The sequence below is a fragment of the Bombina bombina genome, chromosome 1 (genome assembly GCF_027579735.1).
Source record: "Bombina bombina isolate aBomBom1 chromosome 1, aBomBom1.pri, whole genome shotgun sequence".
NCBI lineage: Eukaryota > Metazoa > Chordata > Amphibia > Anura > Bombinatoridae > Bombina > Bombina bombina.
Genome location: NC_069499.1, coordinates 735,370,093 through 735,393,407, shown reverse-complemented (window position 1 = coordinate 735,393,407; position 23,315 = coordinate 735,370,093). Strand labels below are relative to the sequence as shown.

Below are 23,315 nucleotides of genomic sequence, written 5' to 3'. Positions count from 1 at the left end.
TGCACCAAAAAAGATATTTATGCATATCTTAAGATAAATTTTCCCTAGTGACAGGCTTGCTTTCGAGTCTGAATCAAGGTATCTATGACCGACTCAGAGAAACCCCGCTTGGAAAAGATCAAGCGTTCAATCTCCAAGCAGTCAGTCGCAGAGAAACTAGATTTGGATGCTGGAACGGACCTTGAATCAGAAGTTCCTGCCTCAGTGGCAGAGTCCATGGTGGAAGAGATGACATGTCCACCAGGTCTGCATACCCAAGTCCTGCGTAGCCACGCAGGTGCTATCAAAATCACTGAAGCTCTCTCCTGTTTTATTCTGGCAATCAACGAGGAAGGAGAGGAAATGGTGGAAACACATAAGCCAGGTTGAACGACCAGGGTACTGCTAGAGCATCTATCAGTACTGCCTGAGGAATCCCTTGACCTGGACCTGTAACAAGGAAGTTTGGCATTCTGATGAAACGCCATCAGATCCAATTCTGGTGTGCCCCATTGCTGAATCAATTGTGCAACACCTCCGGATGGAGTTCCCACTCCCCCGGATGAAAAGTCTGATGACTTAGAAAATCCGCTTCCCAGTTCTCCACTCCTGGGATATAGATTGCTGATAGATGGCAAGAGTGAGTCTCTGCCCATTGAATTATTTTGGAAACCTCTATCATCGCTAGAGAACTCTTTGTTCCCCCTCGATGATTGATATATGCTACAGTCGTGAAATTGTCCGACTGGAATCTTAGGAATCTGGCCGACGCCAGCTGAGGCCACGCCTGAAGCGCGTTGAATATTTCTAGGATATTTATCAGGAGGAGAGCCTCCTCCTGAGTCCACAATCCCTGTGCTTTCAGGGAATTCCAGTCTGCACCCCAGCCCAAAAGGCTGGCGTCCGTCATCACTATGACCCATGCTGGCCTGCGGAAACACATTCCCTTGGACAGATGATCCTGTGACAACAACCAAAGAAGAGAGAGTCTCTGGTCTCTTGGTCCAGATTTATCCGAGGAAATAAATCTGCATAATCCCCATTCCACTGTTTGAGCATGCAAAGTTGCAGTGGTCTGAGATGCAAGCGAGCAAACGGAACTATGTCCAGTGCCGCTACCATTAAACCGATTACCTCCATACACTGAGCCATTGACGGCCCAGGAATGGAATGAAGAGCTCGGCAGATGGATAAAATCTTTGATTTCCTGACCTCTGTCAGAAAAATTTTCATGTCCACCGAATCTATCAGAGTTCCCAGGAATGGAACTCTTGTGAGAGGGATAAGTGAACTCTTTTGCACGTTCACCTTCCACCTTCTTAGAAAAGCCAACACGATGTCTGTGTAAGACTTGGCTAATTGGTAAATTGATGCCTGGATTAAGATATCGTCCAGATAAGGCGCCACTGCTATGCCCCGCGGCCTTAGAACCTCCAGAAGGGACCCTAGCACCTTTGTGAAAATTCTGGGAGATGTGGCCAACCCGAAGGGAAGAGCCACAAACTGGTAATGTTTGTCAAGAAAGGCGAACCTGAGGAACTGGTGATGATCTGTGTAGATACGCATATATATTGACCATCCTGGATCATTGGCAAAATAGTCTGAATGGTCTCCATCTTGAAGGATGGGACTCTGAGGAATTTGTTTAGGATCTTGAGATCCAAAATGGGTCTGAAAGTTCCCTCTTAGAAATAAGAAATAATTGAAAGTTCCCTCTTTTTTGGGAGCCACAAACAGATTGGAGTAGAACCCTTGCCCCTGTTCTGTATTTGGAACTGGGCAGATCACTCCCATGGAATATAGGTCTTCTACGCAGTGTACGAACGCCTCTCTTATTGTCTGGTTCTACAGACAATTGAGAAGATGGAATCTCCCCCTTGGGAGAGAATCTTTGAAATCTAGAAGATACCCCTGGGTTACTATTTCTAAATCCCAGGAGTCCTGAATGTCTCTTGCCCAAGCCTGAGCGAAGAGAAAAAGTCTGCCCCCTACTAGATCCGGTCCCGGATCGGGGGCTACCCCTTCATGCTGTCTTGGTAGCAGCAGCGGGCTTCTTAGACCGTTTACCCTTGTTCCAAGTCTGGTTAGGTCTCCAGACTGACTTGGATTGAGCAAAATTCCCCTCTTGCTTCGCGGCAGAGGAAGAAGAACCACCTTGAAGTTTCGAAAGGAACGAAAATTATTTTGTTTGGTCCTCATCTTATCCTGAGGAGGGAATGGCCTTTCCCTCCAGTGATGTCTGAAATTATCTCTTTCAGTTCAGGCCCAAATAGGGTCTTACCCTTGAAAGGGATGGCTAAAAGCTTAGCTTTTGATGACATCAGCAGACCAGGACTTAAGCCATAACGCTCTGCGCGCTAAAATGGCAAAACCTGAATTCTTTGCCGCTAATTTAGCCAATTGAAAAGTGGCATCTGTAATGAAAGAATTAGCTAGCGTGAGAGCCCTAATTCTATCTAGAATATCCTCTAATGGAGTCTCAACCTGAAGAGCCTCTTACAGAGCCTCGAACCAAAAGGACGCTGCAGTAGTTACAGGAACAATGCACGCTATAGGTTGGGGAAGAAAACCTTGAAGAACAAATATTTTCTTCAGGAGACCGTCTAATTTTTTTATCCATAGGGTCTTTGAAAGCACAACTGTCCTCAATAGGTATAGTTGTATGCTTAGCCAGGGTAGATATAGCTCCCTCCACCTTAGGGACCGTCTGCCACGAGTCCCGAACGGCGTCTGATATGGGAAACATTTTCTTAAAAGTAGGAGGGGGAGCGAATGGAATACCTGATCTATCCCACTCCTTAGTAACAATTTCCGAAATCCTCTTAGGGACTGGAAAAACATCAGTGTAGGCAGGAACCTCTAGGAATTTGTCCATTTTACACAATTTCTCTGGAACTACAATAGCGTCACAATCATCCAGAGTCGCTAAAACCTCTCTGAGCAATAAGCGGAGGTGTTCTAGTTTAAATTTAAAAGCCGTCATATCTGAATCTGTCTGAAGGAACATATTTCCTAAGTCAGAAATCTCTCCCTCAGCCAGCAAATCTCTCACATCAGAACATTGTGAGGGTACATCAGATATAGCTAATAAAGCGTCAGAGGGCTCAGTGTTTGTTCTCACACCAGACCTACTGCGTTTCCCCTGCAACCCAGGCAGCTTAGAAAAAACCTCAGTGAGGGAAGTATTCATAACTGTGGCCATATCCTGCAGGGTGGAAGAATTAGACGCACTAGAAGTACTTGGCGTCGCTTGTGCGGGCGTTAATGGTTGTGACACTTGGGGAGAATTAGATGGTATAGCCTGATTCTCTTCTGACTGAGAATCATCCTGTGACATACTTTTAGTAGCTAAAATATGGTCTTTACAATTTATTGACCTTTCAGTGCATGAGGGAAACATTCTAAGTGGAGGTTCCACAATGGCTTCTAAACATATTAAACATTGACTTTCCTCAATGTCAGACATTTAGAACAGGCTAGTAATGACTACAAACAAGCATGAAAACACTTTATTTAGTGAAAAAAATAATCTTAAAAAACGGTACTGTGCCTTTAAGAGAAAAAAAGTATACACATTCTGCAAAAACGCCTAAACATGCACCAAATGTTTCAAAATGTTGTACAGGGAGTGCAGAATTATTAGGCAAATGAGTATTTTGACCACATCATCCTCTTTACGCATGTTGTCTTACTCCAAGCTGTATAGGCTCGAAAGCCTACTACCAATTAAGCATATTAGGTGATGTGCATCTCTGTAATGAGAAGGGGTGTGGTCTAATGACATCAACACCCTATATCAGGTGTGCATAATTATTAGGCAACTTCCTTTCCTTTGGCAAAATGGGTCAAAAGAAGGACTTGACAGGCTCAGAAAAGTAAAAAATAGTGAGATATCTTGCAGAGGGATGCAGCACTCTTAAAATTGCAAAGCTTCTGAAGCGTGATCATCGAACAATCAAGCGTTTCATTCAAAATAGTCAACAGGGTCGCAAGAAGCATGTGGAAAAACCAAGGCGCAAAATAACTGCCCATGAACAGAGAAAAGTCAAGCGTGCAGCTGCCAAGATGCCACTTGCCACCAGTTTGGCCATATTTCAGAGCTGCAACATCACTGGAGTGCCCAAAAGCACAAGGTGTGCAATACTCAGAGACATGGCCAAGGTAAGAAAGGCTGAAAGACGACCACCACTGAACAAGGCACACAAGCTGAAACGTCAAGACTGGGCCAAGAAATATCTCAAGACTGATTTTTCTAAGCTTTTATGGACTGATGAAATGAGAGTGAGTCTTTATGGGCCAGATGGATGGGCCCGTGGCTGGATTGGTAAAGGGCAGAGAGCTCCAGTCCGACTCAGACGCCAGCAAGGTGGAGGTGGAGTACTGGTTTGGGCTGGTATCATCAAAGATGAGCTTGTGGGGCCTTTTCGGGTTGAGGATGGAGTCAAGCTCAACTCCCAGTCCTACTGCCAGTTTCTGGAAGACACCTTCTTCAAGCAGTGGTACAGGAAGAAGTCTGCATCCTTCAAGAAAAACATGATTTTCATGCAGGACAATGCTCCATCACACGCGTCCAAGTACTCCACAGCGTGGCTGGCAAGAAAGGGTATAAAAGAAGAAAATCTAATGACATGGCCTCCTTGTTCACCTGATCTGAACCCCATTGAGAACCTGTGGTCCATCATCAAATGTGAGATTTACAAGGAGAGAAAACAGTACACCTCTCTGAACAGTGTCTGGGAGGCTGTGGTTGCTGCTGCACGCAATGTTGATGGTGAACAGATCAAAACACTGACAGAATCCATGGATGGCAGGCTTTTGAGTGTCCTTGCAAAGAAAGGTGGCTATATTGGTCACTGATTTGTTTTTGTTTTGTTTTTGAATGTCAGAAATGTATATTTGTGAATGTTGAGATGTTATATTGGTTTCACTGGTAAAAATAAATAATTGAAATGGGTATATATTTGTTTTTTGTTAAGTTGCCTAATAATTATGCACAGTAATAGTCACCTGCACACACAGATATCCCCCTAAAATAGCTATAACTAAAAACAAACTAAAAACTACTTCCAAAACTATTCAGCTTTGATATTAATGAGTTTTTTGGGTTCATTGAGAACATGGTTGTTGTTCAATAATAAAATTAATCCTCAAAAATACAACTTGCCTAATAATTCTGCACTCCCTGTATGTAGGCACACAATAGGTAGTTAAGACTGCACCACAAAAATTTTTAACAATTAAGCCCTTAATGTCCAAACCGGATCGAAAATAGGCCCAAATTCGGAAAAAAAAACTCAGCACCTTGCCACAGCCCTGCTGTGGCCCTGCCTGCTCTCAGGGATCGAAAGTGTGGGGTAAAAGCTTCGATATGGCCCCAAACATACATCAGGGCCCTCAGGAGTTAGCTTGCTGCTTGTTGTACAAAGATAAGTGCGCAACTGAGGCGCGAAAATAGGCCCCGCCCATCTCACTCGATGTTCCCCGAGCCTTAAAGAACCGCACCAGAGCGGTTATAACTAGCCATGTGGGTTCCAAGACCCTAAAAATAGCCATGTGTGTCCTAATAAAGTTTTGGTAAGTTACACTGAGCGCCAAATGCTAAGGACCCTTTGCTTTAATAAATTGACCCCTAGCGGTCAAATAGATATGGATAATCAGATACGAGGTAATTAAAGCGCCAAAAACCAAATGGCCGGGTCTGGGGTATATGAAATTAAGTCAGTTTATTAGTACACATACATAAAAGTTAACATTACGTTAATCATAAAATCAAAAAATATAAAAAATAATCAAGGATCCAAGATTTTACAATGAGTTAAAATCAGAAATAAAAACAATTGTTTACTTATACAATATTTTCCGGATTTTGAGTGGATCAGTGTAGGTGGTTCTTCTAGAGAGACACTTCTTTGTCTATCTAAAGCTAGCTAAATGTCTTGCATCATGTGGTAATTATGATGTATAATATTACTAGTTGTGCAATATTATTTTGGTCTCCCAATAGACTCCCAATTAACTTGATGTGAGTAAGGAGTGTTTGATAGTGTTAAAAAAAATAATAATATAATTGTGTCTAAGAAACAGTGTTTGATGGTGTTCCCTTAAAATGTTGAACAACAAATGATATTCAGAGAATAAACAGTTCGGTGTTTAAAATAACGATGTTGAAAATAACGATGTTGAAAAACAAACAATTTGAAAAACAAACAATTTTGAAAAACAAATGTTATTAGAGAACAAAGTAAACAAACGATTTTTAACGCTGTGTGAACAAACTTGATTTTCAATGGTGATCACCGACAATAGTGATAGAGAGCAAAAGCTCCAAATGTGAAAAAAAGAAGAAAAAATGAAAAAATGTGTGTAAAAAAGTATAAAAAATAGTCCTGAAAAATTGTGAACAATCACACAACCAAAAAGACTGTAAAAATAGGATGAAAGTGTACTTGTTATTCCTCCCAATTAGAGTGTAGAAACTTGTCTCCCAATGTTCCTCTCGCCAGTGTGAAGTGCAATCTATCTTCTAGGTGGTGACCCAAACGGTCAGTGTAATTCTCAGCAGTTCACTATTCTTTTCTGCCAAAAACAAAAATAATAATAGTGCAGATGGTTTTAGACAAAATAATCCTACCAGAGTGTCACTTACCAGTCGACGCGTTTCGGTCATACACTGACCTTTCTCAAGACAGTGTATGTAGAGGCCATACAAGAAGCATAACTTATGCACTTTATATACCACCCTCAAATAAAATATGAAAGCTTACAGGTCATACTACAGTGCCAGGAAACAAAGTTACAGGGCACTCACGCATGGACAGAAAGAAAAATGCTAAGATGCATCACCATTATTTGTAAGGGTGAGCAAAGGTAAATAAATATTTGGGGTTTGTTAGTAGCATGGTTCTAAAAAGAACTGCTGTCATTGTGGACAAATAGCAAATTAACCGCAGACTTTTTGTTTTTTAACCTATGAAAAAAGGAGTGCACATATTTTTCATGTCTGCATTGCAGACAACTAAAGGAGGTAGAATTGATAAATACCACAATTACCCGTAGCTACAGTTGTAGAAATAAATCTAATGTACTCAAAATTTCTCTTCAACAGCCTCTTAAGCCACTGTAAAACTATTTGCTTGCTTGGTAAATAGATATGCAACTATAAACCATATTATATTTCCATATTTACACGCATCTGCACCTAAATACCAAAGTATGTGATGAAAATTCTCAGAGCAAGAATGTGCGCAGATCTATGTATTAATAGAATGAATAGCAAACGGGTAAATCAAGGCTTCAAACACTAATTTATTAGGTGCATACACCTAATATTTACAGCACTCTTACATTAAATGTCTATTAGTTTTGTGTAAATGTTGTATAGTTTTGAAGAAATGACAAAAAGGACTAGATATTTAGAAATTAATGTCAAATGTCTCAATAACATCCTTGTAGGTTTCAAAGAGTTTTCAAAAATAAAATAAAAAGTCCTTGCATGAGGGAGGGACAGCCTCGTATTAATATTATATATATGGGAAGAGATTTGTTTTCTTATATGTAATTTAAAGGGATATTAAACCCATATTGTCTCTTTCATGATTCAGATAAAGCATGCAATTTTAAGCAACTTTTTAGTTTACTCCAATTATAAATATTTCTTCATTCTCTTATCTTTATTTGAATGTAAGTTTAGGAGCCGGCCCATTTTTGTTTCAAAACCCTGGGTAGCACTTGCTGATTGGTGGCTACATTGGCTACACCCATCAGCAAGCACTACCCAGGCGCTGGACCAAAAAATGGGCTGTCTTCTAAGCCTAAATTCCTGCTTTTCAAATAAAGATACCAAGAGGACGAAGAGAAATTGATAATAGTAGTAAATTATAAAGTTGCTTAAAATTGCATACTCAACGTAATCATGAAAGAAAAAAACGTGGGTTTAATATCCCTTTAAATTGCAATATTTGGAGTATCACGAACAAGCCAATAGAGTGCAAGAAAAATAATGAATCTGTTTCTCTACTCCATATTTTATTTATTTATTTATTTTTAAAGAGGAAGTTAGCTGCCGTAGAATCTTAAACAAATACGACTGGGTCGCATTGTGTCCCTTATATAATTGGAGTAATGATCAATATAAAGGTGTAATCAAAAGTTTGGGCACCCCTAAACAAATATCAAGATTTTATTTCAATAGAATACATTAGAAATATTCTTAGGTTTTCTCACATGCCTTGCATGTTTGCAATTAAGAGCATAAACTAACGGGGAAGGACAAAAGTAGGGGTTTGATATAGCACTCTTTCCTAAGTTATAAGGCAACTGTTAAAAGAAACTTTATTGGGTATAGTAAAATATGAGGGAAAACCCCTCTATGAAAGTAACAATACCTAAATAGCCAATTATTTAAAACATGTGAAGACACCCCCGTTTCCTGGCCTATATCAGCTGCCATCGGCATCAGGTGCCAGGGGTGACAAACATGAGCTAAGTGTAAAAAATAATACACAATAAAGTGCACTAAATAACACAGACGCGTTTCAGCCTTGCATACGGCCTTTTTCAATGTAAATGTGGTCACCCTCCATTAAACCAATCCGAGCTAATCAACTAACTGGGTGTGGACGTATAGTTTGCCTCTCTTATGATTAGCCAAAAGCTCATTGTGACGTAGTGAGGGGGAGGGGTGGATGGGACTTGTTTGATTCAATTTTGACAGCGCAAAATAAGTAATCATTGTGTGTATTATTATCTGTCAAAAATGACAATCGACTCCCAGTATCTGTAATATGTTAAAACAACACGGGGTCCAGCATTCTCCACAAACGACCTTTTTACAATAGTGTCATGCATTACGCATAAGACAACAAAATCTTCCTTAGTAAGCGCTGGATGTAATGTCATTGCTGGGTCGTGTGGAGATGAACGACTCCCAGTACCTCTGATGTGTGTAACCAACACAGAGTCTTCCACTATGTATCTTAAAGGGACAGTCTACACCAGAATTTTTAATGTTTTAAAAGATAGATAATCCCTTTATTACCCATTTCCCCGTTTTGCATAACCAACAGTTATAATAATATACTTTTAACCTCTGTGATTATCTTGTATCTAAGCCTCTGCAAACTGCCCCTTTTTTCAGTTCTTTTGACAGACTTGCAGTCTAGCCAATCAGTGCCTGCTCCCAGATAACTTCTCGTGCACAAGCACAGTGTTATCTATATGAAATACGTGAACTAACACCCTCTAGTGGTGAAAAACTGTTAAAATGCAATCTGAAAGAGGTGGGCTTCAAGGTCTAAGAAATTAGCATATGAACCTCCTAGGCTAAGCTTTCAACTAAGAATACTAAGAGAACAAAGCAAAATTGGTGATAAAAGTAAATTGGAAAATTGTTTAAAATGACATGCTCTATCTAAATCATGAAAGTTTATTTTGGCCTAGACTGTCCCTTTAATCTAGCATCCAAATACCTACTTGCTGTTTCTGTGAGGGAACCAATTCCCGACACAATTGCTTTCCCTGGTGGGCAAGTGATGTTTTTGTGTATTTTGGGTAGTAAATAAAGGGTGGCTACCCTGGGATTGTTTACTTGAAGGAATTTGTGTTCTTTATTGTCAATAGATCCATTAGAAAGAGCATCATTAATCAATTTATTATAGTATTCAAGAAAAGTTTCAGTGGGATTACCAAATTTTCTGATTATTCAATTGTTTGAGGGCCTCCGCCACATACATAGGGGTGGGCCAAATCACTATATTACCCCCTTATCACTGTTTTTTATTTGCACATCTGTCCAAATTGACAGTTCCTTTAGGGCTTCTTTTTCTGATTTTGATAAGTTAGCTCCAACAGTCTGTTTAGACTTGTGAATCTTTAGAATATCATTACAGACCAAGTTAAGCAATGTCACAGAGTGAGGTGAAATATTACTTGGGGTGGGGCTAAATTGTGATTTCAATTTGAGAATTCTATGCCAACTTTTATCTGTTGGCTGATTATCACTTACATCAGAATCCCCTAAAAAGGGTAATCAAATCATTTAATGCCGAGACATCGGCTTGTGTTAACGTATTGGAATCCTCACTATTAGAAAAGTATTTCTTAAGTAGAATTTTTCTCACAAATAAAAGAGTATCTTTGATTGCTTCAAACTTGTCAATTTGGCTAGTAGGTACAAAAGACAAACCTTTGCAGAGCACAGAGAGGTGTGTTTGTGTAAGTGTTTTGTCTGACAAGTTAATGATATTAAAACCAGAGTTGTCTAAACCTGAGTTAATCATTTCTTTTTGTGGGACAGGCTCTTCTGACTGTGGGATTGGTTCTTTTGACTGAAAACGTACTTGTCGCTTTGTGCGGGGTTGTATTCCCCCTTCCCGCCTAGTTCTCCTCCTAAAGGGACACTATTTAGACTGATATGTGGTTTGGTCTTTTACTTAGTATAGATTTGGGTGTTTGCTCCCCATCTGAATTTTCTGCATCAGTGGTGTCATATTCTTTATCAGATATGTTAGAGTCTGAATGACTACATTTGCCATGGCTCCAAGAATAAACTGTGCCATTGGCATAGTCTGGTAAATCTCTATCTTCTTTCTCCTTTTTATCAGAGATGAATTTGGCAAATTTTTCTACTTCGCCTTTAATTTTGTTGTTGTTTAGTGGATTCGCACTGATGTTACCCAGTATTTATGATATTTTAAACAATACGATAGATTTGACTGCCTTTTTGTATGTAATCCATATACACACTATTCATATACTAGCATCATACTCATTAAGTAATGGGGCATTCAGTTGGCTTAATATTACCCTTATATTTAGTACATGGTGATGTTATCCTTTGGTCAATGCTGCCCCATACCATATCAGACAGCCACCTATTATGATCTTTGTCAGGTTTTATGCATATATAAATCATCATATTTAATGGGCATCCACGGGACTGTGTAATAATTTCATACTCGGCGCATATTAAGACAAATATAAATATCTGTCGGATTCCGTGTTGGTTACACACATCAGAGGTACTGGGAGTCGTTCATCTCCACACGACCCAGCAATGACTTTACATCCAGAATACTAAGGCAGATTTTGTTGTCTTAAGCGTAATGCATGACACTATTGTAAAAAGGTTGTTTGTGGAGAATTCTGGACCCCGTGTTGTTTTGACATATTACAGGTACCGGGAGTCGATAGTCATTCTTGAAAAAGCCCCAGGAAGGGGAGAAACGCGTTGAAGTTGTTCACTACCATCCACCTTTGAGACATTTACATCACCCTCTATTTCTATCTAAAAAGAGGAGTGCTGCTACTTTCCATTAAGAAAGAGTTCGCCCTCAGCTGTAAGCCTGGAAGGAGGAACTTCCCACACACCAATTCTGAATATACCGACTTGGCTTTCACTGAAAGCAGAGAGTGCGCAGACACTGCTACACGCTACCTGACAGCTGACACAGCATCACGTGACCTGCCGTGCAGAAACAGAAGACGCCAGCAAAGCCTAAGCTGGCTACTAAAGACACTGCTCTTGTGATTTTGAAGATGCGGTTATCGGACACAGACCGACTACTGAATAGAGACGAAAAAGACCGATCCAATCTACTACAGACAGCTGCCTTCTCTCTTCTTAACAAAGCATAAGGTACCACTCTCAAATGTGTTTAAGTTTGATCCAATACTCGATGAGCAAGATCAACTACATTTGAGAGTATAAAGTGAAAAAAGACTAAGCTCCAATAGACATACTGGTGATATACAATACCATTGTTGCTTACTGAGCCTATATATATATTTGCTCTTACGGGACATTTTTTATTCCAATTTTTTGGTCTGATCATTTTTAATCTGATCATTGTCTATATTTAACCCTTTTAGATTATTTTCTTTTGTACGTATAGCCCTATTATTTTAATACTGGACGTCCAGATTCTACATTTGAGTGTTTTATTATCGAGTGCTATATTTACATACCGAGGTCATCTCCTTATCCACCTGTGTATTTTTAACCTATGTATATTTAGTTTACTATTTAGAAATAGGGAATCGTTCTGCTTGACATTGTACCTCTCTATTGTAATCTGCTTGTTTGAGCTAGTCTTTAGAGTTAGGTTTTACTGCCCTGCATACCCTTTCCCTTTTAATTTTGTATTGTAATTGTGCCTGATATTTTAAACATTGTTTTTTGTCAATTGTGTTTACTAATCTAATAATATTAAATATTCTTGATATCTTTACAAGAGTGTTGTATCATTATATAGCAGACTCTTAGAAGCCACATAGTATATCTTATATTATTTCTTGCTCATATATATATATATATATATATATATATATATATATATATATATATATATATATATATATATATATATATATAATTTGTTATATTTATTTGTATTTTCATATAAATTAAGATCTATCCTAGCTGTAAGCGCCAATACTTCCACTTCTCTTAAGCGTAATGCATGACACTATTGTAAAAAGGTTGTTTGTGGAGAATTCTGGACCCCGTGTTGTTTTGACATATTACAGGTACCGGGAGTCGATAGTCATTTTTGACAGATCATACATGCAATGATTACTTATTTTGCACTGTCAAAATTGAGTCAAACAAGTCCCCGTCCGCCCCTCCCCTCACTACGTCACAATGAGCTTTTGGCTAATCATGAGAGGCGAACTATACGCCCACACCCAGTTAGTTGATTAGCTTGGATTGGTTTAATGGAGAGTGTTGCATAAAGATGTTTTAGGATTGGAGGATGGCTACTCTTACTGACGCTATATAAAAGGGGTGGCACCCGGGCTTCGGCTTGTCCACATTTACATTGAAAAAGGCTGTATGCAAGACTGAAACGCGCCTGTGTTATTTAGTGCACTTTATTGTGTATTATTTTTTACACTTAGCTCATGTTTGTCACCCCTGGCACCTGATGCCGACAGCAGCCAGAAAACAGGGGGGTGTCTTCACATGTTCTTTTAAATAATTGGCTATTTAAGATTGTTAATTTCATAGAGGGGTTTTCCCTCATATTTTACTATACCCAATAAAGTTTATTCTTTTAACAGTTACCTTATATCTTAGGAAAGAGTGCTATATCAAACCCCTACTTTTGTCCTTCCCCATTTGTTCATGCTCTATATTTTATGCTCTATATTTTTGGGGGTAGCACCGGTTTGATCATTAGGATCAGTTCATTATTTCCTATGTATTAATAGGTTCTAGTTCCAGTATTCTAGTTATTTCAATGTTTGCAATAAACCCAAAGATTTTTGAACAACATAAAAAAAAAAAAAAAAAAGATCTCTAAAGGGGTGCACAACATACTAAAAAGAAGTATATAAAACATAATTTATGTAAGAACTTACCTGATAAATTCATTTCTTTCATATTGGCAAGAGTCCATGAGCTAGTGACGTATGGGATATACAATCCTAATTCAGTTTAACAAATAGCCAAGCAGTGGGGTGATAAAGAAAGGAGTAGAAAGCATCAACAAAAGAAATTTGGAAATAATTGTGCTTTATACAAAAAATAACCACCATAAAAAGGGTGGGCCTCATGGACTCTTGCCAATATGAAAGAAATGAATTTATCAGGTAAGTTCTTACATAAATTATGTTTTCTTTCATGAAATTGGCAAGAGTCCATGAGCTAGTGACGTATGGGATAGCAATACCCAAGATGTAGAACTCCACGCAAGAGTCACTAGAGAGGGAGGGATAAAAATAAAAACAGCCATTTTCCGCTGAAAAAATTAATCCACAACCCAAAAAATAAGTTTATTCTCATAAATGAAAGAAAAAAAACTTAAATCAAAAGCAGAAGAATCAAACTGAAACAGCTGCCTGAAGAACTTTTCTACCAAAAACTGCTTCTGAAGAAGCAAATACATCAAAACGGTAGAATTTAGTAAATGTATGCAAAGAGAACTAAGTTGCCGCTTTGCAACTCTGATCAACTGAAGCTTCATTCTTAAAGGCCCACGAAGTGGAGACTGATCTAGTAGAATGAGCTGTAATTCTCTGAGGCGGGGCCTGACCCAACTCCAAATAAGCTTGATGAAGAAAAAGTTTCAACCAAGAAGCCAAGGAAATAGCAGAAGCCTTCTGACCTTTCCTAGGACCAAAAAATAAAACAAATAGACTGGAAGTCTTCCTGAAATCTTTAGTAGCTTCCACATAATATTTCAAAGCTCTTACCACATCCAAAGAATGTAAGGATCTTTCCAAACAATTCTTAGGCTTAGGACATACGGAAGGGACAACAATTTCTCTATTAATGTTGTTAGAATTCACAACCTTAGGTAAAAACTGCCTTATCCTGATGAAAAATCAGAAAAGGAGACTCACAAGAAAGAGCAGATAGCTCAGAAACTCTTCTAGAAGAGATAGCCAAAAGGAACAACACTTTCCAAGAAAATAGATTAATGTCCAAAAAATGCATAGACTCAAATAGAGGAGCCTGTAAAGCCTTCAGAACCAAATTAAGACTCCAAGGAGGAGAAATTGATTTAATGACAGGCTTAATACAAGCTAAAGCCTGTACAAAACAGTGAATATCAGGAAGTATAGCAATCTTTCTGTGAAATAAAACAGAAAGAGCAGAGATTTGTCCCTTCAGACAAACCCTTATCCAAACCATCCTGAAGAAACTGTAAAATTCTAGGAATTCTAAAAGAATGCCAAGAGAATTTATGAGAAGAACACCATGAAATATAAGTCTTCCAAACTCTATAATAAATCTTCTAGAGACAGATTTACGAGCTTGTAACATAGTATTAATCACTGAGTCAGAGAAACCTCTATGACTTAGTACTAAGCGTTCAATTTCCATACCTTCAAATTTAATGATTTGAGATCCTGATGGAAAAACTGACCTTGAGACAGTAGGTCCAGCCTTAATGGAAGTGGCCAAGGCTGGCAACTGGACATCCGAACCAGATCCGCATACCAAAACCTGTGTGGCCATGCTGGAGCCACCAGCAACACAAACGATTGTTCCATGATGATTTTGGAGATCACTCTTGGAAGGAGAACTAAAGGCAGGAAAATGTAAGCAGGATGATAACACCAAGGAAGTGTCAGCGCATCCACTGCTTCCGCCTGAACATCCCTGGACCTGGACAGGTATCTGGGAAGTTTCTTGTTTAGATGAGAGGCCATGAGATCTATCTCTGGAATACCCCACATCTGAACAATCTGAGAAAACACGTCTGGATGGAGAGACCACTCCCATGGATGTAAAGTCTGATGGCTGAGATAATCCGCCTCCCAACTGTCTACACCTGGGATATGCACCGCAGAGATTAGACAGGAGCTGGATTCCGCCCAAGCAAGTATCCGAGATACTTCCTTCATAGCTTGGGGACTGAGTCCCACTCTGATGATTGACATATGCCACTGTTGTGATATTGTCTGTCTGAAAACAAATGAACGGTTCTCTCTTTAACAGAGGCCAAAACTGAAGAGCTCTGAGAATTGCACGGAGTTCTAAAATATTTATTGGTAATCTCGCCTCTTGAGATTTCCAAACCCCATGTGCTGTCAGAGACCCCTAAACAGCTCCCCAACCTGAAAGACTTGCATCTGTTGTGATCACAGTCCAGGTTGGCCGAACAAAAGAAGCCCCTTGAACTAAACAATGGTGATCTATCCACCACGTCAGAGAGTGTCGTACATTGGGATTTAAGGATATTAATTATGATATCTTTGTATAATCCCTGCAACATTGGTTCAGCATACAAAGCTGTAGAGGTCTCATGTAAAAACGAGCAAAGGGGATCGCGTCCGATGCTGCAGTCATGAGACCTAAAACTTCCATGCACATAGCCACTGAAGGGAATGACTGAGACTGAAGGTGCCGGCAGGCTGCAACCAATTTTAAACGTCTCTTGTCTGTTAGAGACAGAGTCATGGACACTGAATCTATCTGGAAGCCTAAAAAGGTGACCCTTGTCTGAGGAACAAAGAAACTTTTTGGTAAATTGTTCCTCCAACCATGTTTCCAAAGAAACAACACTAGTTGATTCATGTGAGATTCTACAGAACGTAAAGGAAACACTGCAAAACCCTGTACCTTCTCTGATTAGCGAGAGTAGGGCACCTTTGAAAAGATTCTTGGAGCTGTTGCTAGGCCAAATGGAAGAGCAACAAATTGGTAATGCTTGTCTAGAAGAGAATCTCAGGAACTGATAATGTTCTTTATGAATCGGAATATGAAGGTATGCATCCTGCAAGTCTATTGTGGACATATAATGTCCTTGCTGAACAAAAGGCAGAATAGTCCTTATAGTCACCATCTTGAAAGTTGGTACTCTTACATAACGATTCAAACTTTTCAGATCCAGAACTGGTCTAAATAAATTTTCCTTCTTTGGGACAATGAATAGATTTGAATAAAACCCCAAACCTTGTTCCTGAAAAGGAACTGGCATGATTACCCCTGAAGACTCCAGGTCTGAAACACACTTCAGGAAAGCTTGAGCTTTTACTGGATTTGCTGGGATACGTGAGAGAAAAAAATCTTCTCACAGGAGGTCTTACTCTGAATCCTATTCGATACCCTTGAGAGACAATGCTCTGAATCCATTGATTTTGGACAGAATTTATCCAAATATCCTTGAAAAACCTTAATCTGCCCCCTACCAGCTGAGCTGGAATGAGGGCCGCACCTTCATGCGGACTTAGGAGCTGACTTTGGTTTCTTAAATGGCTTGGATTTATTCCAATTTGAGGAAGGCTTCCAAATGGAAACAGATTCCTTGGGGGAAGGATTGAGTTTTTGTTCCTTATTTTGACGAAAGGAACGAAAACGGTTAGAAGCCTTAGATTTACCCTTAGGTTTTTTATCGTGAGGCAGAAAAACTCCCTTACCCCCAGTGACAGTTGAAATAATAGAATCAAATAAATTATTACCTTGGAAAGAAAGAAATAGTAATATAGATTTAGATGTCATATCAGCATTCCAAGATTTAAGCCACAAAGCTCTTCTAGCTAATATAGCTAAAGACATGGATCTAACATCACAAATAAAATGATTAGCATATTGCAGTAAGCGAATGATGCTAGATATGTCAGAATCCAATTCTTTTTGCGCTAAATTCTCCAACCAGAAAGTTGATGCAGCCGCAACATCAGCCAAAGAAATTGCAGGTCTGAGAAGATGACCTGAATATAAACAGGCCTTCCTTAGATAAGATTCAAGCTTCCTATCTAAAGGATGTACTATCTTCCATAGGAATAGTGGTACGTTTAGCAAGAGTAGAAATAGCCCCATCAACTTTGCAGATTTTTCCCCAAAACTCTATAGAATTTGCTGGTAAAGGATACAATTTTTTTAAACCTTGAAGAAGGAATAAAAGAAGTACAGGTAGCCCTCAGTTTATGCCGGGGTTAGGTTCCAGAAGGAATGGTTGTAAATCGAAACCGTTGTAAATTGAAACCCAGTTTATAATGTAAGTCAATGGGAAGTGAGGGAGTTAGGTTCCAGGCCCCTCTCAAAATTGTCATAAGTAACACCTAATACATTATTTTTAAAGCTTTGAAATGAAGACTTTAAATGCAAAACAGCATTATAAACCTAATAATATAGATTGTATCATCATCAAACTAAGATTAATAAACAAAAACATTTGCTAAACCGCACCTAATAAAATTATCACACAAACACAGACTGTATCAGCATCAATCTAAGTTTAATGAACAAAAACGTTTTTTTACTTGCATTTTTCTGCAGCTAAGGGAAGTGGCTGCTAGATCTTGTTCCTTTAAAAACAGTTCCATTGCTCAGGTCTGGTTATACACTGAATAATTTCAGCCTGCCTGTGTTTAATCACACAACAGACTGTATCATCATCAAACTAAGTTTAATGAACAAAAACGTTTTTTACTTGCCTTTTTCTGCAAACAGTTCTCTGCATTGAGTCTGCAGCTAAGGGAAGTTGCTGCTAGATCTTGTTCTTTTGAAATCTGATCCATTGATCATGTCTGGCTTGCTTTTCTTTGCATGTGTTTGCTGCAACACAAGCGGACAGCTCCACCTACTGGCTATTTTAATGTATGCATGTGCTAATGCTTTCAATAGCAGTCAATGCTTTTCAATAGCAAAAAAAAGGGCGTTATTCTGAAACGGCGCAAATTGAACCGTCGTAAACCGAGGGCAACCTGTACCTGGCTTATTCCATTCCTTAGAAATCATATCAGAAATAGCCTCAGGAATAGGAAAAACCGATGGAGAAACCACAGGTTTAAAAACAGCATTTAAACGTTTATTAGACTGAACGTCAAGAGGACTGGTTACCTCAATATCCAAAGTAATTAACACTTCTTTTAATAAAGAACGCATATACTATATTTTAAATAAATAAGTAGATTTGTCAGTGTCAATGTCTGAGGAAGGATCTTCTGTATCAGATAGATCCTCATCAGAAGAGGATAAATTATTATGTTGGTGGTCATTTGAAATTTCATCAACTGAATGAGAATTTTTAAAAGACCTTTTACATTTATTAGAAGGTGGAAATGCAGACAAAGCCTTATGGATAGAATCAGAAATAAATTCTTTAAAATTCATGGGTATATCATGTACATTAGAAGTTGAAGGAACTGCAACTGGCAATGTACTATTACTGATGGATACACTATCTGCATGTAAAAGTTTATCATGACAACTATTACAAATGACATTCGGCAAAATAATTTCCACAATCTTACAACAAATGCACTTAGCTTTGGTAGAACCGATGTCAGGCAGCAATGTTCCAGCAGAACCTTCTGAGGCAGGATCAGATTGAGACATCTTGCAAAATGTAAAAGAAAAAACAACATATAAAGCAAAATTATCAATTTCCTTATATGACAGTTTCAGGAATGGGAAAAAAACAGAATTTATGTTTACCTGATAAATTACTTTCTCCAACGGTGTGTCCGGTCCACGGCGTCATCCTTACTTGTGGGATATTCTCTTCCCCAACAGGAAATGGCAAAGAGCCCAGCAAAGCTGGTCACATGATCCCTCCTAGGCTCCGCCTTCCCCAGTCATTCGACCGACGTAAAGGAGGAATATTTGCATAGGAGAAATCATATGATACCGTGGTGACTGTAGTTAGAGAAATTAAATCATCAGAACTGATTAAAAAACCAGGGCGGGCCGTGGACCGGACACACCGTTGGAGAAAGTAATTTATCAGGTAAACATAAATTCTGTTTTCTCCAACATAGGTGTGTCCGGTCCACGGCGTCATCCTTACTTGTGGGAACCAATACCAAAGCTTTAGGACACGGATGATGGGAGGGAGCAAATCAGGTCACCTAGATGGAAGGCACCACGGCTTGCAAAACCTTTCTCCCAAAAATAGCCTCAGAAGAAGCAAAAGTATCAAATTTGTAAAATTTGGTAAAAGTGTGCAGTGAAGACCAAGTCGCTGCCTTACATATCTGATCAACAGAAGCCTCGTTCTTGAAGGCCCATGTGGAAGCCACAGCCCTAGTGGAATGAGCCGTGATTCTTTCAGGAGGCTGCCGTCCGGCAGTCTCATAAGCCAATCTGATGATGCTTTTAAGCCAAAAAGAGAGAGAGGTAGAAGTTGCTTTTTGACCTCTCCTTTTACCAGAATAAACAACAAACAAGGAAGATGTTTGTCTGAAATCCTTTGTAGCCTCTAAATAGAATTTTAGAGCACGAACTACATCCAAATTGTGGAACAAACGTTCCTTCTTTGAAACTGGATTCGGACACAAAGAAGGCACAACTATCTCCTGGTTAATATTTTTATTAGAAACAACTTTCGGAAGAAAACCAGGTTTAGTACGCAAAACCACCTTATCTGCATGGAACACCAGATAAGGAGGAGAACACTGCAGAGCAGATAACTCTGAAACTCTTCTAGCAGAAGAAATTGCAACCAAAAATAAAACTTTCCAAGATAATAACTTAATATCTACGGAATGTAAGGGTTCAAACGGAACCCCTTGAAGAACTGAAAGAACTAAATTGAGACTCCAAGGAGGAGTCAAAGGTTTGTAAACAGGCTTGATTCTAACCAGAGCCTGAACAAAAGCCTGAACATCTGGCACAGCCGCCAGCTTCTTGTGAAGTAAAACAGATAAAGCAGAAATCTGTCCCTTCAAAGAACTTGCAGATAATCCTTTCTCCAAACCCTCTTGTAGAAAGGATAGAATCTTAGGAATTTTTACCCTGTTCCATGGGAATCCTTTCGATTCGCACTAACAGATATATTTCTTCCATACTTTATGGTAAATTTTCCTAGTTACAGGCTTTCTAGCCTGAATAAGAGTATCAATGACAGAATCTGAGAACCCACGCTTCTATAAAATCAAGCGTTCAATCTCCAAGCAGTCAGTTGGAGTGATGCCAGATTCGGATGTTCGAACGGACCTTGAACAAGAAGGTCCCGTCTCAAAGGTAGCTTCCATGGTGGAGCCGATGACATATTCACCAGGTCTGCATACCAAGTTCTGCGTGGCCACGCAGGAGCTATCAAGATCACCGAAGCCCTCTCTTGATTGATCCTGGCTACCAGCCTGGGAATGAGAGGAAACGGTGGGAACACATAAGCTAGGTTGAAGGTCCAGGGCGCTACTAGTGCATCTACTAGAGTCGCCTTGGGATCCCTGGATCTGGACCCGTAGCAAGGAACCTTGAAGTTCTGACGAGACGCCATCAGATCCATGTCTGGAATGCCCCATAATTGAGTTATTTGGGCAAAGATTTCCGGATGGAGTTCCCACTCCCCTGGATGAAATGTCTGACGACTCAGAAAATCCGCTTCCCAATTTTCCACTCCTGGGATGTGGATTGCAGACAAGTGGCAGGAGTGAAGCTCCGCCCATTGAATTACTTTGGTCACTTCTTCCATCGCCAGGGAACTCCTTGTTCCCCCCTGATGGTTGATATATGCAACAGTCGTCATGTTGTCTGATTGAAACCTTATGAATTTGGCCTTTGCTAGTTGAGGCCAAGCCTTGAGAGCATTGAATATCGCTCTCAGTTCCAGAATGTTTATCGGGAGAAGAGATTCTTCCCGAGACCATAGACCCTGAGCCTTCAGGTGTTTCCAGACCGCGCCCCAGCCCACCAGGCTGGCGTCGGTCGTTACAATGACCCACTCTGGTCTTCTGAAGCTCATCCCTTGGGACAGGTTGTCCAGGGTCAGCCACCAACGGAGTGAATCTCTGGTCCTCTGATCTACTTGGATCGTCGGGGACAAATCTGTATAATCCCCATTCCACTGTCTGAGCATGCACAGTTGTAATGGTCTTAGATGAATTCGCGCAAAAGGAACTATGTCCATTGCCGCAACCATCAAACCTATTACTTCCATGCACTGCGCTATGGAAGGAAGAAGAACAGAATGAAGTACTTGACAAGAGCTTAGAAGTTTTGATTTTCTGGCTTCTGTCAGAAAAATCTTCATTTCCAAGGAGTCTATTATTGTTCCCAAGAAGGGAACTCTTGTTGACGGGAATAGAGAACTTTTTTCTACGTTCACTTTCCACCCGTGAGATCTGAGAAAGGCTAGGACAATGTCCGTATGAGCCTTTGCTTGTGGTAGAGACGACGCTTGAATCAGTATGTCGTCCAAGTAGGGTACTACTGCAATGCCCCTTGGCCTTAGCACCGCTAGAAGGGACCCTAGTACCTTTGTGAAAATTCTTGGAGCAGTGGCTAGTCCGAATGGAAGTGCCACAAACTGGTAATGCTTGTCCAGAAAGGCGAATCTTAGGAACCGATGATGTTCCTTGTGGATAGGAATATGTAGATACGCATCCTTTAAATCCACCGTGGTCATGAATTGACCTTCCTGGATGGTAGGAAGAATTGTCCGAATGGTTTCCATCTTGAACGATGGGACCTTGAGAAATTTGTTTAGGATCTTGAGATCCAAAATTGGCCTGAATGTTCCCTCTTTTTTGGGAACTATGAACAGATTGGAGTAAAACCCCATCCCTTGTTCTCCTAATGGAACAGGATGAATCACTCCCATTTTTAACAGGTCTTCTATACAATGTAAGAATGCCTGTCTTTTTATTTGGTCTGAAGACAATTGAGACCTGTGGAACCTTCCCCTTGGGGGTAGTTCCTTGAATTCCAGGAGATAACCTTGAGAAACTATTTCTAGCGCCCAAGGATCCTGAACATCTCTTGCCCAAGCCTGAGCGAAGAGAGAGAGTCTGCCCCCCACCAGATCCGGTCCCGGATCGGGGGCCAGCATCTCATGCTGTCTTGGTAGCGGTAGCGGGCTTCTTGGCCTGCTTACCTTTGTTCCAGCCTTGCATCGGTCTCCAGGCTGGCTTGGTTTGAGAAGAATTACCCTCTTGCTTAGAGGATGTAGAATTCGAGGCTGGTCCGTTTCTGCGAAAGGGACGAAAATTTGTTTTATTTTTAGCCTTAAAAGACCTATCCTGAGGAAGGGCGTGGCCCTTTCCCCCAGTGATGTCTGAAATAATTTCTTTCAAGTCAGGGCCAAACAGCGTTTTCCCCTTGAAAGGGATGTTAAGCAATCTGTTCTTGGAGGACACATCCACTGACCAAGACTTCAGCCAAAGCGCTCTGCGCGCCACAATAGCAAAACCTGAATTTTTCGCCGCTAATCTAGCTAATTGCAAAGTGGCGTCTAAGGTAAAAGAGTTAGCCAACTTAAGTGCTTGAACTCTGTCCATAACCTCCTCATAAGAGGATGCTTGATTGAGCGACTTTTCTAGTTCCTCGAACCAGAAACACGCTGCTGTAGTGACAGGAACAATGCATGAAATTGGTTGTAGAAGGTAACCTTGCTGAACAAACATCTTTTTAAGCAAACCCTCTAATTTTTTATCCATAGGATCTTTGAAAGCACAACTATCTTCTATAGGGATAGTGGTGCGTTTGTTTAGAGTAGAAACCGCCCCCTCGACCTTGGGGACTGTCTGCCATAAGTCCTTCCTGGGGTCGACCATAGGAAATAATTTCTTAAATATAGGGGGAGGGACAAAAGGTATGCCGGGCCTTTCCCATTCTTTATTTACAATGTCCACCACCCGCTTGGGTATAGGAAAAGCTTCGGGGGGCACCGGGACCTCTAGGAACCTGTCCATCTTACATAATTTCTCTGGAATGACCAAATTGTCACAATCATCCAGAGTAGATAACACCTCCTTAAGCAGAGCGCGGAGATGTTCCAATTTAAATTTAAATGTAATAACGTCAGGTTCAGCTTGTTGAGAAATTTTTCCTGAATCTGAAATTTCTCCCTCAGACAAAACCTCCCTAGCCCCTTCAGACTGGTGTAAGGGCATGTCAGAACCATTATCATCAGCGTCCTCATGCTCTTCAGTATTTAAAA

General features: G+C 40.1%; 1 protein-coding gene across 1 annotated transcript in view; it reads right to left on the bottom strand.

Moving 5' to 3' along the window:
- WDR44 (WD repeat domain 44) overlaps positions 1–23,315 on the bottom strand; it is a 430,050-nt gene that overhangs the window by 356,376 nt on the left and 50,359 nt on the right. The window contains exon 2 of the mRNA XM_053714643.1: positions 9,737–9,993. Coding sequence (XP_053570618.1) covers positions 9,737–9,993 — 257 coding nt within the window. The remainder of the gene's footprint in view (positions 1–9,736; positions 9,994–23,315) is intronic.